The sequence below is a fragment of the Mytilus californianus genome, unplaced genomic scaffold, assembly GCF_021869535.1.
Source record: "Mytilus californianus isolate M0D057914Y unplaced genomic scaffold, xbMytCali1.0.p SCAF_15, whole genome shotgun sequence".
NCBI classification, from domain to species: Eukaryota; Metazoa; Mollusca; class Bivalvia; order Mytilida; family Mytilidae; genus Mytilus; species Mytilus californianus.
In genome coordinates, this window is record NW_026262637.1 from 23382335 (window position 1) to 23397707 (window position 15373).

General features: G+C 32.3%; 1 protein-coding gene across 1 annotated transcript; it reads right to left on the reverse strand.

The window, feature by feature from the left end:
- Positions 1–9248: 9248 nt before the first annotated feature.
- LOC127725702 (threonylcarbamoyl-AMP synthase-like) lies at positions 9249–15290 on the reverse strand. Its single transcript, XM_052232880.1, has 5 exons — positions 15086–15290; positions 13063–13258; positions 12158–12392; positions 10680–10816; positions 9249–9707 (listed from the first exon to the last, which is right to left on the reverse strand). The coding sequence occupies exons 1-5, from the start codon at positions 15177–15179 to the stop codon at positions 9644–9646; spliced, it is 726 nt and encodes a 241-aa protein (XP_052088840.1). The 5' UTR covers positions 15180–15290; the 3' UTR covers positions 9249–9643.
- Between the last annotated feature and the right edge of the window lie 83 nt (positions 15291–15373).

The following is a 15373-nucleotide window of genomic DNA, read 5'->3' on the forward strand; positions in this document are numbered from 1 at the left end:
ATACCTATACGTGTTGTTGTTTTACCCCCTTTCTCTCCCTCCCCATCCCCCCCTCCTTATCCGCTTCATGCAAAGCTCTGGTTGTATGTCCGGGGTTTGTCAATACTTTTGGTTCTTCAAAAATATATTCTTTGTTTACACACTGCAAATCATGCTTTGAATAATTTTCTTTTTCTACAATTCTTATATTTTCAAATATATTTATTGTAAGCGGGTATTGTCGGCGAACTTTTGGAGACCAAAAACATCAATAAAACATAAATTCCATTTAGTATGATGTTGGGCATGAGATAAGATAAAATTGAGAATGGAAATGGGGAATGTGTCAAAGAGACAACAACCCGACCATAGAGCAGACAACAGCCGAAGGCCACCAATGGGTCTTCAATGCATCGAGAAACTCCCGCACCCGGAGGCGTCCTTCAGCTGGCCCCTAAACAAATATGTATACTAGTTCAGTGATAATGGACGTCATACTAAACTCCAAATTATACACAAGAAACTAAAATTAAAAATGATACAAGACTAACAAAGGCCAGAGGCTGAGAACAGTTGGAAAAATAGTTCCTCTTCCCCATATGTATCAAGCTGTCACATGATTCTTTTACTTCAAAAAAATGTAACTATCACTCATTAAATTGGAAATCAAAATATAGTTCACTGGCACATAAATGTATAAATAAATATTTTTTGTTATCTTAAGAATATGAGAGATCAATCATAGCTTATTGGTAAATATTTGCTAAACGTAGAGTTGAAATTGTATTTGTTTTGCATATTTAGAACGAGAAAAACGAAGGCAATGTATTAATTAGTAAAATTTGAAAGTAATGGAATGAATACTTTTAAATAAAAAAAAATAGTTTTTGTCTTCAGAAAAAAATGATTTTTTAAAAAGATTCCTGGAGTATTTTAGGCTAAGAATTCCTTGATTCTGTATAAATATAACATTTCATATTATTAAAAACATTATATTATTAGGAATACAAGTTTAATGCATATCTGTATTTACAATGTACCATAAAGTTTTTTTTGCCAGGAAGTGTATATAGCCTTCCCTCCAGCTATTGTCAAAATGGACATTCTAATGGACATTTCCAGGAAGTTTTAAACATGTAGTTGTATCAGATTTAAAAATCATTTTGAACATCAGTCAATACAAGGGAAACTTTAAGGTAAGTTACAAGAACTGTTTTTTGTTTAAAATTCCTCAATATATTAAAAAAATCAAATATTTATGAAAATCTATTTAGAAAGGACCCAAAAAATGAAGATTAAAATTAACTTTTCAATATAAACAAGTATGTTAATGTCTACATATTTAAAATTGGAAAATATATTCAATTATTAATAAACTTTAATATATTTGTAGAACTAAAATTGTTCGTTCTTCAAATTATGGGACCGGATATTGAATATAAGCTATTGAGATAATGATTATGTTAACAATTAGATATTTTCATTTGTCTTAAAGTAAATTTAGTCATTTAGCCACATAAAAAAATCATCACACCATTTTCTTTTCTATATAACAGTTCAGATGCAATTTCAAATGTATGATATTGGAAATATCTAGTCAAATACACCTGTGACATACTTCTCCAATAGAAAACATGATTATATTTAACCTTTTGAAACTTCTGGCTTATTGCAGACGTTATTTTACATTCCTGCAGTTTTAATTAATGGACCATAATTTTCTTAGTGGTCATCTGAACTTGTAGAGTACATAACTGTAGTATTAGAATTGGAATTGGTTTAAATGTACTATTTTATAAATAATGTTTGATGTGGATGGTTACCTATTTAAAAAAGTATGATTCAATAGTTAGATGGAAAAAAATTCATCAGTTGAGAGCTAAATTTTATGGGCTATAATTTCTTGATCTTTTATCTTGGATCATTGGGTTCCAATATGACTATTTTTAGTTTTTTTTTTTTTATTAAGATAGAGCATCTATCTAAGTCTTATAAAATTGAAAATGGAAATTGGGAATGTGCCAAAGAGACAAAAACCCGACCAAAGAGCTGAAAACAGCCCACGGCCACCAATGGGTCTTTAACACAGCGAAGAAATCCCTGGGCACCCGGAGGCGGGCTTCAGCTGGCCTCTAAACAAAATTGTGTACTAGTTCAGTGAATATGGACGTCACACTAATCACTGAGACATACAAATGAACCAAAATTAAAAAAAAACAACATACAAGACTAACAAAGGCCAGAGGCTCCTGACTTGGGACAATGCGCAAAAATACAGCGGGGTTAAACTCGGCTGTTGTCTGCTCTATGGTCGGGTTGTTGTCTTTTTGACACATTCCCCAATTCCATTCTCAATTTTATTTGTGAGATCTCAACCCTCCCCCCATACATCTAGCCAATGTAGAAAAAACAAACACACAGCAATACGCACAGCATTAAAAAAAATGTATTTGTTTCCCCCAATCTTTGACCAAGCTTTAAGACTGCTTAAAGACAAATTCTTCACAGCATTATTTTATTCTTGAATACAAAATGTAATGATTTTGAGATAATGTACAGAGATTTACTTTTTTATTTCAGTAACAGAGTCAACATGAGTCTGAGGACAATTTTGGAAAGATTGGCGCTATACAGTGTGGCTTCAATGCTTTTTATAGATTCATTGATAAAGTTGTTTCCAAAATTAATTCCAGAGACAACAACTGTTTTGGTAAATGCTTATTCTATTTGTCTAGACAACATGTAACCCCCTTTTAGAGAAAAAAAGTTTTTTTTTAGTTTTAAACACCATGACCAGTTGGTTATGTTTGGATTATGAGAATTTTTTAATGACACTGCAATCAAATATTGAACTCATTTGAATCATTACGCAGATTGCAATTCTTGCTCATTTTATTCTGAAATTTATATTCTGAAATAAGTTAGACGCTTTTGTAAATCCACATTAATTTTATCTTGTTTACAGAATTTTCAAGTAAAACATTTCTCTGAATGTAAAGAGCTTAGCTATAACACCAAAATTTCATTATTAGCATTCTTTCTTATCAAAACAAAATGACAAGATACAAAAGTAAATTTGATGAAACAAAACATGACATCATTAAAAATACTGCATAACACTTTCACTTTTTCAAATTTATATTTCTCTCAAAGACTGATATTTCAGACCCTATTTTTTTTTATTGTAACAATCACTTTTTAAACAGTCATTTTGTTAATTTTTTATGAAAACCTTTTAACACCAATTTCTGAAGGACCAAAAGACAAGTACAACACTTTGCCCTACATCACATGATACTGGTGTTCATTTTATTTGTTATTTATTTTCCAGGATAGAAGATTTAGTGAGTATAGTGCAGTGTGTATAACTTCCATGTTTGGATATATGCCTAATCCATTCATTTACAAAATCTGTGTTGGATCATGGGAAATTTGTTCTGCTATAGGGCTTCTGTTTAAAGATATCAGACAAATGGCTTGTATCATCCTTGGAATCATAATGGTTGGTGCTATACACACATACATAAATTTGAAAGAATACAGCGAGACATTTTTCCCAGTTATTCTATTTCTCACATTGTGTTACATATATGGAATGACAAATAGAAAAACTGCAACAGAAAACACAGAAAGTGAAAAAGAGAAAGAAGACTAACAGACAGATTTCAATAACTTATTGTGATTGTATATAATAATAAATCTATTTAATTTCTTAGTTAGTCTTGATAATAATATATCAAATAAAATAATATTTGCATGTATGTCAGGAACTCGCCATATATTGTCCTATAAATGAGGCAATCGAGTAGGAATGTGGTGATGTTTTCATAGGCAAAAAAATGGGGGTTCACTTCCTCTATGAAGGTATAAACAGAGGTGCTCCTTAAAAGCTTCACTTTTTTACATGTGAAATATATATATTAATGAGGTGCTATTTTACCAAGGTTATAAAGTTGTATATCAATGGGTCATAAATTTTCATCCTCCTAATAACATATTTGCTGAAATCTTTTTTCAAAATATAAATAATAGTATGTGATTAAGGATTTTTGCTACTCTGTTTCAAAATAACAAGATTTTGAAAAGACTGTTATAAGTTGATAGTATATAAATAAAAGGATTTAAAAAGAAGAAAAAAATGAAGGGTTCGTGTCCCTTGTTTTTAAGTCAATGAAAATTTGGTAGGACATGATTCTCTCTAGATTTTTCATACATTTAGCATTGACACCTTTTTTCTGTCAAAAACTATGAAAAAATAACAAGGATTTTATAAGATTTTCAAATATGGCTTTTTAAACTATATGTTATTAAGTTATAAAAAGAAAAGTAGGGGTAAGTGGGCAAAATTTTTAATGGCCCTACATGGATAAAACCAGAGAATTCCGAATATCTGGCAAAAAATTAAACTAGAGGCTCTCAAGAGCCTGTGTCGCTCACCTGTATTTACTGATGCTTTGGAAATCATGTAAAATAAGGTTAAAATCATAATTAATAGTATTTGATATTAGATATTATAATGATATCTAAGATAATAACAAAAAACTGCAAAACTTTTGTTAAAAATTACTAACCCAGGGGCAGCAACCCAACAACGAGTTGTCGGATTTGTCTGAAAATTTCAAGGCAGATAAATCTTAATCTGATGAACATTTTTGACACCTGTCAGATTTGCTCTAAATGCTTTAGTTTCACAGATATAAACCAAAAACTGCATTTTACCCCTATGTTCTATTTTTAACCAAGTCGGCCATGATGGTTGGAAGGCGGGGTCATCGGACAAATTTTTTTAACTAGATACCCTAATAATGATTATGGCCAAGTATGGTTAAATTTGTCTCAGTAGTTTCAGAGAAGAAGATTTTTGTAAAAGATTACAAAAATTTACAAAAAATTGTTAAAAATTGACTATTAAGGGCAATAACTCCTAAAGGGATCGACTGACAATTTTGGTCATGTTGACTTATTTGTAGATCTTACTTTGCTGAACATTATTGCTGTTTACAGTTTATCTCTATCTATAATAATATTCAAGATAATAACCAAAAACTGCAAAATTTCCTTAAAATTACCAATTCAGGGGCAGCAACCCAACAACAGGTTGTCAGATTTGTCTGAAAATTTCAGGGCAGATAGATCTTGACCTGATAATCAGTTTTACCATATGTCAGATTTACTCTAAATGCTTTGGTTTCAGAGATATAAGCCAAAATCTACATTTTACCCCTATGTTCTATTTTTAGCCATGGCGGCCATCTTGGTTGGTTGGCAGGGTCATCGGACACATTTTTTAAACTAGATACCCTAATGATGATTGTGGCCAAGTTTGGTTAAATTTGGCTCAGTGGTTTCAGAGAAGATTTTTGTAAAAAGCTAACGACGACGACGACGGACGACGGACGACGGACGCCAAGTGATGAGAAAAGCTCACTTGGCCCTTCGGGCCAGGTGAGCTAAAAAAAGAGGAGTGAAAATCCTTAATGATACTTTTATTAACAGAAGTGTAAGAAAAATTCCAGTTCACTTCAACTCCTGAGAAGGGTTATAATAATACAAAAATATTTGCAGTTTTTACATATCTAGTATAGTTTTCAAGATAAAACAAAAAAAAACTGTAAAATAAGTGAAAAAACATCATTTAAGCACAATAACTCCTATAAAAATCCTATGATAAATTTGATGCTTACAGAAATAATGTAGATATTGACATTCTGAGCATTTTTTGTCCCATACGGGTTTTCTGTATCTGTTATAGTCTTCCAGATATAAGACAATTGATGCATTTTACCCTTATGTTCAATTTTTAGCCATGGCATTCAGTAGTTTCAGGGAGGAAGATCTTTGAAAAAGTATATGATAGACAAGTAAATTAGTAAATAAATGCAAAGATGATGCCCCCACTTGCATACAACATTATAAAGGGACACAACTCAATAAAATGCTCCGCTGGGGCGCAGCTTGATACGACCGCAGAGGTCGAACCCTGAAAAGTTGGGGCAAGTATGGACACAACATTCAAGCTTGATACAGCACCGAATTTGGATTGTAATTAAATATTTGACACAGCCTAGGTTTCTGACACAGAATGAATGTGGTCTAAGAACTTAAAAAATTTTAATTTACCTATTCAAACCATATCATTATTATTTGCTTTATATATAAATCAGAAATAACCAATTTAAAATGGAAAATTTTAAAGAAAAAAACGAAAAAAGAATCCCCCCCCCAAATTTTTTGAACCCCCTTATGATTCATCACCCCCAAACTCAATCCCAGCCTTCCCTTTGTGGTATGGTACCTTGCAGTACAATTTCAGAGAGATTCATACACTTGAACACCAAGTTATTGTCTGGAAACTAGAAAAATGCTTGTTTTTTGGCCCCTTTTTGACCCCAAATTCCTAAATGTTTAAGGCAATTACCTCCAAACTCAAACCCAGCTTTCCCTTTGTGATATGGAACCTTGTAGTACAATTTCATAAAGATCCATACACTTACACACAAGTTATTGTCCTGAAACTAGAATAAAGCTTGTTTTTGCCCCTTTTTGGCCCCTAATTCCTAAAACTTTGAGGCAATTACCCCCAAACTCAATCCCAGCCTTCCCTTAGTGGTATGGTACCTTGCAGTACAATTTCAGAGAGATCCATACACTTGAACTAAAGTTATTGTCTGGAAACTAGAAAAATGCTTATTTTTGGCCCCTTTTTCCTAAACGTTTAAGGCAATTACCCTCAAACTCAAACCCAGCTTTCCCTTTGTGATATGGAACCTTGCAGTACAATTTCAAAAAGATCCATACACTTACACACAAGTTATTGTCCTGAAACTAGAAAAATGCTTGTTTTTTTGCCCCTTTATGGCCCCTTATTCCTAAAATTTTGAGGCAATTACCTCCAAAATCAATCCCAGCCTTCCCTTTGTGATATGGTACCTTGCAGTTCAATTTCAGAGAGATCCATACACTTGAACACAAGTTATTGTCTGGAAACTAGAAAAATGCATATTTTTAGCCCCTTTTTGGCCCCTAATTCCTAAATGTTTTGGGTAATTACCCCCAAACTCAATTCCAGCTTTCCCTTTGTGATATGGAACCTTGTAGTACAATTTTATAAAGATCCATACACTTACACACAAGTTATTGTCATGAAACTAGAAAAATGCTTGTTTTTTGCCCCTTTTTGGCCTCTAATTCCTTAAATTTGGAGGCAATTACCCCCAAAATCAATCCCAGCATTCCCTTTGTGATATGGAACCTTGTGGTACAATGTCAGAGAGATCCATACACTTACACACAAGTTATTGTCATGAAACTAGAAAAAATCTTGTTTTTTGCCCCTAATTCCTAAAATTTGGAGGCAATTACCCCCTAAACCCTCCCAGCATTCCCTTTGTGATATGGAACCTTGTGGTACAATGTCAGAGAGATCCATACCCTCACACACAAGTTATGTCTGGAAGTTACAAAAATGCTTATTTTTGGCCCCTAATTCCTTAACTGTTGGTACCATAACCCGCAAAATCAATCCCCACCTTCCTTTTGTGGTATTAAACCTTATGGTAAAATTTCATAGAGATCCATTCACTTAAACTAAAGTTAGAGTGCGAAAACCAATGTGTCTTCGGACGACAACGACAACGACGACGCCAACGTCATACCAATATACGACCGCAAAATTTTTTTGCGGTCGTATAAAAACAATAAAAGTGATGCTACCCAAATTTGTACTTGATCTGAGTTTTGTGGTAATAAGTATTGTGTATAGGTTTCATAATGTTTGGTTGGGGCAAACTTCAGTTACAGAATTTTTTTGATTTATAAAGGGGCATAACTTGATAATGGTTAAAGTGACGCCACCAAAATTCAACTTGATCTGTGTTTTGTGGTAATGAGCATTGTGTATGTTTCATAACATTTGGTTGAGGCAACTTAAGTTAGAGAACAGAAACTAAAAATTTTGCATTTTTTTTTTCATTTATAAAGGGGCATAACTTGAGAATGGTTAAAGTTACCCCACCAAAATTCAAACTTGATCTGTGTTTTGTCGTAATAAGCATTATGTATAAGTTTCATAACATTTGGTAGAGGCAAACTTAAGTTAGATAAAGGAAACTAAAAATTTCGTAATTTTTTCATTTATAAAGGGGCATAACTCTAGAACGGTTAGAGTGACGCTACCAAAATTCAAACTTGATCTGTATTATTTGGTAATTAGCATTGTGTATAAGTTTCATTACATTTGGTTGAGGCAAACTTTAGTTAGAGAACGGAAACTAAAATTTTTTGAATTTTTCCATTAATAAAGGGGCATTACTCTAGAATGGTTAAAGTGACGCCACCAAAATTCAAACCTTATCTGTATTTTGTGGTAATGAGCATTGTGTATAAGTTTCATAACATTTGGTAGAGGCAAATTCAAGTTAGAGAACGAAAACCAATTTTGGGACGTACATATGTACAGACGGACAAGGGTAAAACTTAATGCCCCCTCCGCTATGGCGGGGGCATAAAAACATTAAAGGCTATTAATAGGTCAACCAATTGTATCACTTGTATAGGTATTTTTGTGTGTCTGTACTTTTGATCATTTTTGCTGTTTACAGTTTCTACCTATAAATCATAGTTTTTGAAATAATACGCAAAAACATGAAAATTAGTCAAAAATCATCTTTAAGGGCAACAACTCCTTAAGGATAACTTTTGTGCAAACAGGAAATGGGTAGATTATGACATTATATGAGCATATATGCCCCTGTCTGATTTTCTTTATCTATTATAGTTTTAAATATATTAGACATGTAATGCCTATAACCCTTATGTTCTATTTTTAGAAGTTTGTGCTTTTTTCACTTTTCATTTAAGCTCAATGTCATTTACCCATAGTTTGGCTGAAGTTGGTTCAGTAGTTGCAGAGAAGATCTTTGAGAAAGTTTACAAAGATGAGGGAAGCTGTTTCAAAACCTTAAGCATATATGATGAATTTTAATATAGAATTATTGATTGATTGTTGGAGTTGAAAACACTTGGCTATGTCATTGCAGCCAGTTTTTATTGGTGAGGGGAGCCAGAGTATCTAGAGGGAACTACAAACCTTCCACATGAAACTAGCAATCCTAGTCAATATAGTCAGACTCGAAAACACCTTGCCACTATAAATATAGCTAGCAGGGTTTTAACTCGCAACCTCAATGTTGACAGGCTAGTGATTGCTGAAAATGAACTTAGATCACTCAGCCCAATTTAACACAGAAATTCATTCCATAAAACAAAACTAAAATCTAATATTTTTATAATTGCATTTTAAAATTTTTCAGTGCTTGTATAAGTACACAAAAATACCATTCATAAAATGTATAAAAGGTAGATACATGGGACAATATTTTGAAGATCTGTTTTCAAGTAAAGTTCTTGATATATCAGTATACATGTGCTTTTCAAAAATACACAATAAGTATTACAGTATTGTGTTTCATAGTTTGCAAGTCAGTTTTTAGGCCTTCTACACATACATGTACATTTGATTGAGTTATAATCCACCACATAAAACAGTGCTCACATTCATACTAGAAATTGCATCTGCAAGCCATAAAATACATTGCAGAGCTGTGCCCAATATACTTCTATAAATTAGGATTAGTTTTTTTCAAAATCTAAAATATTGTCTTTGTCATGAAGTATTATCTTCTGTTAATCCATAACTACTCAGTAACTGTACTGTACTTTTGAGGGAACTGTAACATAAAACAAATGGTTAATTACATTTTTGTACATTACTTTTAAGAGGGTTTGCTGTTGAAATTCAAAATAGTGACATTTTCATACTTGAAAACTTTTCATTACCTCTGCAGATGGACTGATAGTCGCTGAGGGTATCACCAGCCAAGAAATGAACATAATTATATTTTTTGGAAAAAATTTTGTTTTATATTTGGAAATCATTCTAAATTCAGGAATGAATCTTCCTCATGCATAGCTCAGATTCCTTGTCTGGATTTTGCTTTACTGTTGTATTAGGTTTTAGACTTTCAAATATTTTGGCCTCAAGCATCACTGAAGAGACATTCATTGTAGAAATATACATCAGGTGCAGTTAAACTGGCACCCTTAATGTTATTGCAATGGGAAAATATAGATAGTTCTGTTTCTTGCTTTTGAGGTACAAGCATGTAAAAATCTAGAATTTTCTAATTTTGAAAAAAATTGATATGATTATACTCACACTTCACTGGTGAATTAAAAATATAAACATTTACAGTCCCACTTTTACAATTTTACTAATTTTAACATTACACAATTATATCTGAATTATGGAAGGCAATTTTTTTTTATTTGTTAAAAAATCAACTGAACTAATTTCCATATTTGAACTAGATTTGTATTCTTCAATAGATGATTATAAGATGTTTTCCATGGATGCAATATATGTTTTTATTGAATAACACAACAAATGTCTTTTTGTCCAGCAAAGTAAAGATGATAATGTGCAAGATGCTAAGACACCAGGACTTTTAGAGCGACCATCTCTTGTCTGTGGGGTTAGGGGCAAACATCTGTTTTTTTTATACCAGCAATTGTATTCATCCAATGGCACAGCTCACCTTGCAAAAAATTTAAATACCTTGAGAAACCACAACTAATTCTGGGGAAAGGTTTTATTTCGTTTGCAATAATTATATACATATACACATGCAATTTTCTTTTACCTGCCATCCCTTATTATTTTGTATACTCCTTTCTTAGATAAATCTACCACTGTTGAACCCTGTCTGGAGTGGAATGTATCACCAAGCATACCATCATCAAATACTTTATCTAGTTTAGGCCACAAATTCTCAAATTCCTGAAAAAAATATGCAGATGGTAAATTTGAGCAATTGGCAGTAAAATTAAATATATGCAACTACATGTTAGTATGATCACAGCAGATCATGTAAAATTAACATTTACTGGTATATATATATATATGGTGTTCATAAATTATATACTGTTATTGGATTTCTCAGTCATTAGGGTGGAACCCCTGAAAAGGGAACAAAAATATAAATAACAAGAGGCTCTCAAGAGCCTGAATCACTCACCTGTAATTTTTTGCTTTTCAATATATATTAATGAATGGCTTAAAACTTCCATTGAAATGTTCTTTGTATCTGTCATATTTTCTTCAAAATCAAAGAAATGCATTTCACTCCCATGTTTCATTTTAGCCAAAGTGGCTATGTTTCTTGACGTACAAGAAAATAAAATATAAAATTTATACTATATACTCTGAAATTGATTCAGCAGGTTCAAAGTTAAAGATTTTTTAAAGTAAGCAAACTAAATGAACAAATTGTGAAAAATTGATTTTAAAGGGCAATAACTCCTTAAGGGGACAATTGACAATTTTGGTCATACAAAACTTATTTGTAGATCTTACTTTGCTGAACATGTTTGCTATTTACAGTTTATCTTTATCATTAATAATATTCAAGATAATATCCAAAATCTGCAAAATTTCCTTAAAATTACCAATTAAGTGGCAGCAATCCAACAATGGGTTGTTAGATTCATCTGAAAATTTCAGGGCTGACAGAGCTTGGCCTAATAAACATTTTTACCTCTCATCAGATTAGCTCTAAATGCTTTGGTTTTTGAGATATAAGCCAAAAACTGCATTTTACCCCTATGTTCTATTTTTAGCCATGGCGGCCATGTTATTTGACGAAACAATTAATAAAACACAACTTTATTCTAGATACCCTAAGCATCATTCAGCTTAAGTTTGGTTGGAATTGGTTCAGTAGTTTCAGAGAAGAAGATGTTTGAAACAGTTTACACCAGACGGACAACGACGGACGCCAAGTGATGGCAAAAGCTCACAGTTCCTTCGGAATGGTGAGCTAAAAACAGAGTATCTGCATTAATGGGCATGTTCCATTTTAAGAGCAAGTTAAATACAGGAGAGTTTGTATTCACAGACATGTACTTTTAAAAGGCATTTTATAAGGGCACATATGAAAGTAAAATTAAAACAAAAACAACTGAATGTCTGTCACCAATTTACCATTACACTTTACTAGTGAATATTGATATCTGAAAATGTTACATTTGCCAACTATCACGTCACTTTCAATCAACTTCTGAAACTTTTTTCTTATCAAGCAGTACTTGAATATATTATTTATCAACATATTACACTAACCTCCACCCTCAAAGTACTTTGTGCTGAACTGATATTAGCACTAGTAAGAGCCAGAGGTTCCTGACAGCTTCTGGCAACTTCCCTGATGAATTCATGGTCTGGTATCCTAATACCAACAAGAGATGTTTTGGGATTTAGTTCAGGGTTAAGGTCTGATGTCCTGTTGAGCACAACTGTAACTGGTCCTGGTAATAACTTGGACAGTAAAGCTTGAGGTACTGTGACTTGTCCCCATCTTTAATGAAGAAAACATTTCTGACACAACGCAATACTAAATTTTTTATTCTTTAAGACAAAATAAATGTTTGAAAGCACTTTTTCAACATCTCCTCCATATTTCCCCCTTTCAAAATCTAATTTCAAAAGACATGACTCTCAAACTATGATTTAAAAGAACAGATCTATTTTATGATAAACAAGTAAAATGCTGGTACTGCCAAATGCACAAGGCGGGGAGGAACATAAAAATGAATGAACATGTAATTTACAAACGAAAGTGAACCAACGCCTGGTGAATCTGTAGTACGGTAGAGTCCCTGAAGTGGATACCTCAGGTATGCAGGGTCATTATGATAAAGCACGTAAAATGTAGAAAGTCTTATAACAACAACACTTTAGGGACTGCTGCAGAAAATTTATTGATCAACAATTTATAAATATGTCGATCAATAAAATTTCTGCAGCAGTCCCAAAAGTGTTGTTGTTATAAGACTTTCAACATTTTATATAATTAATTTGTAGAGGTCAACTTTGCTGTTTATGGATGTAACTGTTTGATGTGTATGTTCTTTGATTAAAAAAACAAATGAAACAAACAAATTATCTGATGTACATGTATTTAAAGAGCAGCAAAAACTTTTAAATAAAAATGGCACTTCAAGGATAATTCTAATTGAATGATTTACCTATACACATCAGATATGTCAGCTACACTTATTGCTACAGGTTTGTTGTAGTCTCTGTTCTTTATACTATACAGTCTATCAACAGCTTCAGAATTCTGTACAAGGCCTGCTACACCATATATTGTATCTGTAGGAACAGCTATAATGTTCCCACCTTTAAGACTGTTAACTGCTACAGAAACAAGTTCTTGCAGTTCTGTAAATAAAGAATATAAAGACCTCAATTATCAAGTACTTATACATTGTAAGCTATACATTTTTCAATTATCAGGCATCTGATCAGATAAGACAAAATTTTTGCTTTTCTTGTTATTTAAAAGTTTTGTTGGAACAAGATAGGGAACAAGACTATTTCTCAGAAAAGAACCATTAAAGTCAGACTGTTTCCCCCTGTTTAATCCAGTCAAAAGCCTTTTAAAAACTAAAACTATTTGCTGACCTATATATAGCTACCTACATTGTACCATAATTTTTTCAGGTTGTTAGTGAAAAAAAAATAATGAATAATCTATACTCCCTTTGGAGGATCTGGTGACAAATTTAAATCAGTATAAATGGAATTTGTAAAATCTAAAGTATGATCGATTGATTGACGACATTATTTTGAATCGATACGAAAATGAGTGTAATTGTGTCTGTTTACATATAAAATATATTATTTTCCATACTGGACATTAGTGTTTGCATACGACAAAACATTTTCAAAGTTACGTAATTAACAAGGTCTTTATAGTTTTATCTTTAGTTTGATGTTATATTAATTAATTGTGATATTAAAAGAAAACACATTCTGTCTCCTCTTTTATAGAAAGGATTAGGCAAATCAAACAACATTTCTCAATTCTAGAAGTTTTTAAAACTTATAATGAAAACGTAATCAACATAGTTGTTTTATACTCATCCAATGAAAATAATCGCCAAAGGCCAACTTTTTTTTATTGGTACAGCTTTATCATTATTATAAAATTCATAAACATTTATGAATTACAATATATATCTTCTTTTTTATTCCTTAAAAATATATTCCTTTATTGGGGCCGGGTCGACGTTGGGCCGGATCGACGTGGGCCGGATCGACTTGGGACGGATCGCCGTGGGGCCGGATCGACATGATAGCAAATGAAATGTGCCAATGCTAATCATTGCTACTATAAATACAAAAACATACCAAATATTATTAAAATGATATGAGCAAATCGGCAGATGCAATACTGATGATGTTGCCCATTGATATAAATCATGAGTTAATATTGCTTTTCGGCCCATTCCAATATGGATAAAAAAGCTGTATTGGCCCATGCATAAAAGCAATACTATGATATAGCATTACTTGATTATTTCTGTATTGGCCTTGTTATTGGTTTGAGGCTTGCTGTGATGGTCTAAGGCAAAGCACCATTATATATACCCAAAAACAGGTAAGAATGGAATAGAACTTAGAAGACAAATTAGCCTTTCATAAACTGTTAAAATTTTGAAAGTATCTTAACTTTAAGGTAGTTGTACATGTGATAGGTCCATTGTGTCACAATATTTAATAAAAAAAAATACACCATTTTGTTAACATTTCAAGTAACTAGTTATCGTCACATGATCGGTACTGTAAAATACAGAACTTTTCTGTCAGTTTTTCAACAAATCGATTTTCTGTGCCATCTGAAAAATAGAATTTGTCCTAAAGATATGATTCGATCATCTACATGTATAGGACAAATTCTATTTTCCGCAGAGTGCTTGTCAACATGGTCAATGGCACTGAAAATTGATTTGTTGGAAAAATGACGTAAAGTTCTGTATTTTACAGTACCAATCGTGACAAAAAATGATAAATGGGAATAATACCCATTTATGAGGATCTTCCCCAACCTGTTGTCAGTGTTGAGGGGCAACCTGGAGAAGGCAAAACTTACTTTGATAACATCCAGCATGAACCCAAATTGAAGTTTTTAAATCTGTCAAAAACTAACTATTGCATAATTTATCATGGAAGAATGATTACAATGCATGGGTACATGTACTTTACCATTTTCAGAAACTTTAACAATCTTGTTCATGGTAGAAATGTGTAGCCTGCTGATTGATAACAATTTCACAAATGTCTGAAATGTTGTAATCATAAGTTGTTTTGCATAATAAAAATCATAGTATCGTAAAATGTCTAGTAGATTTCTCAATATTGCATCATTTCTGTTATTTCTGAAGGAACACACGTGTTTGTTTACATTTTTTCAAAGTTGATAAATTTCTTTCGAAAAGCGCTCAAATGTAAATTCAGTTCAAACGTTTACGTGACCACAACAAAACAGATGAA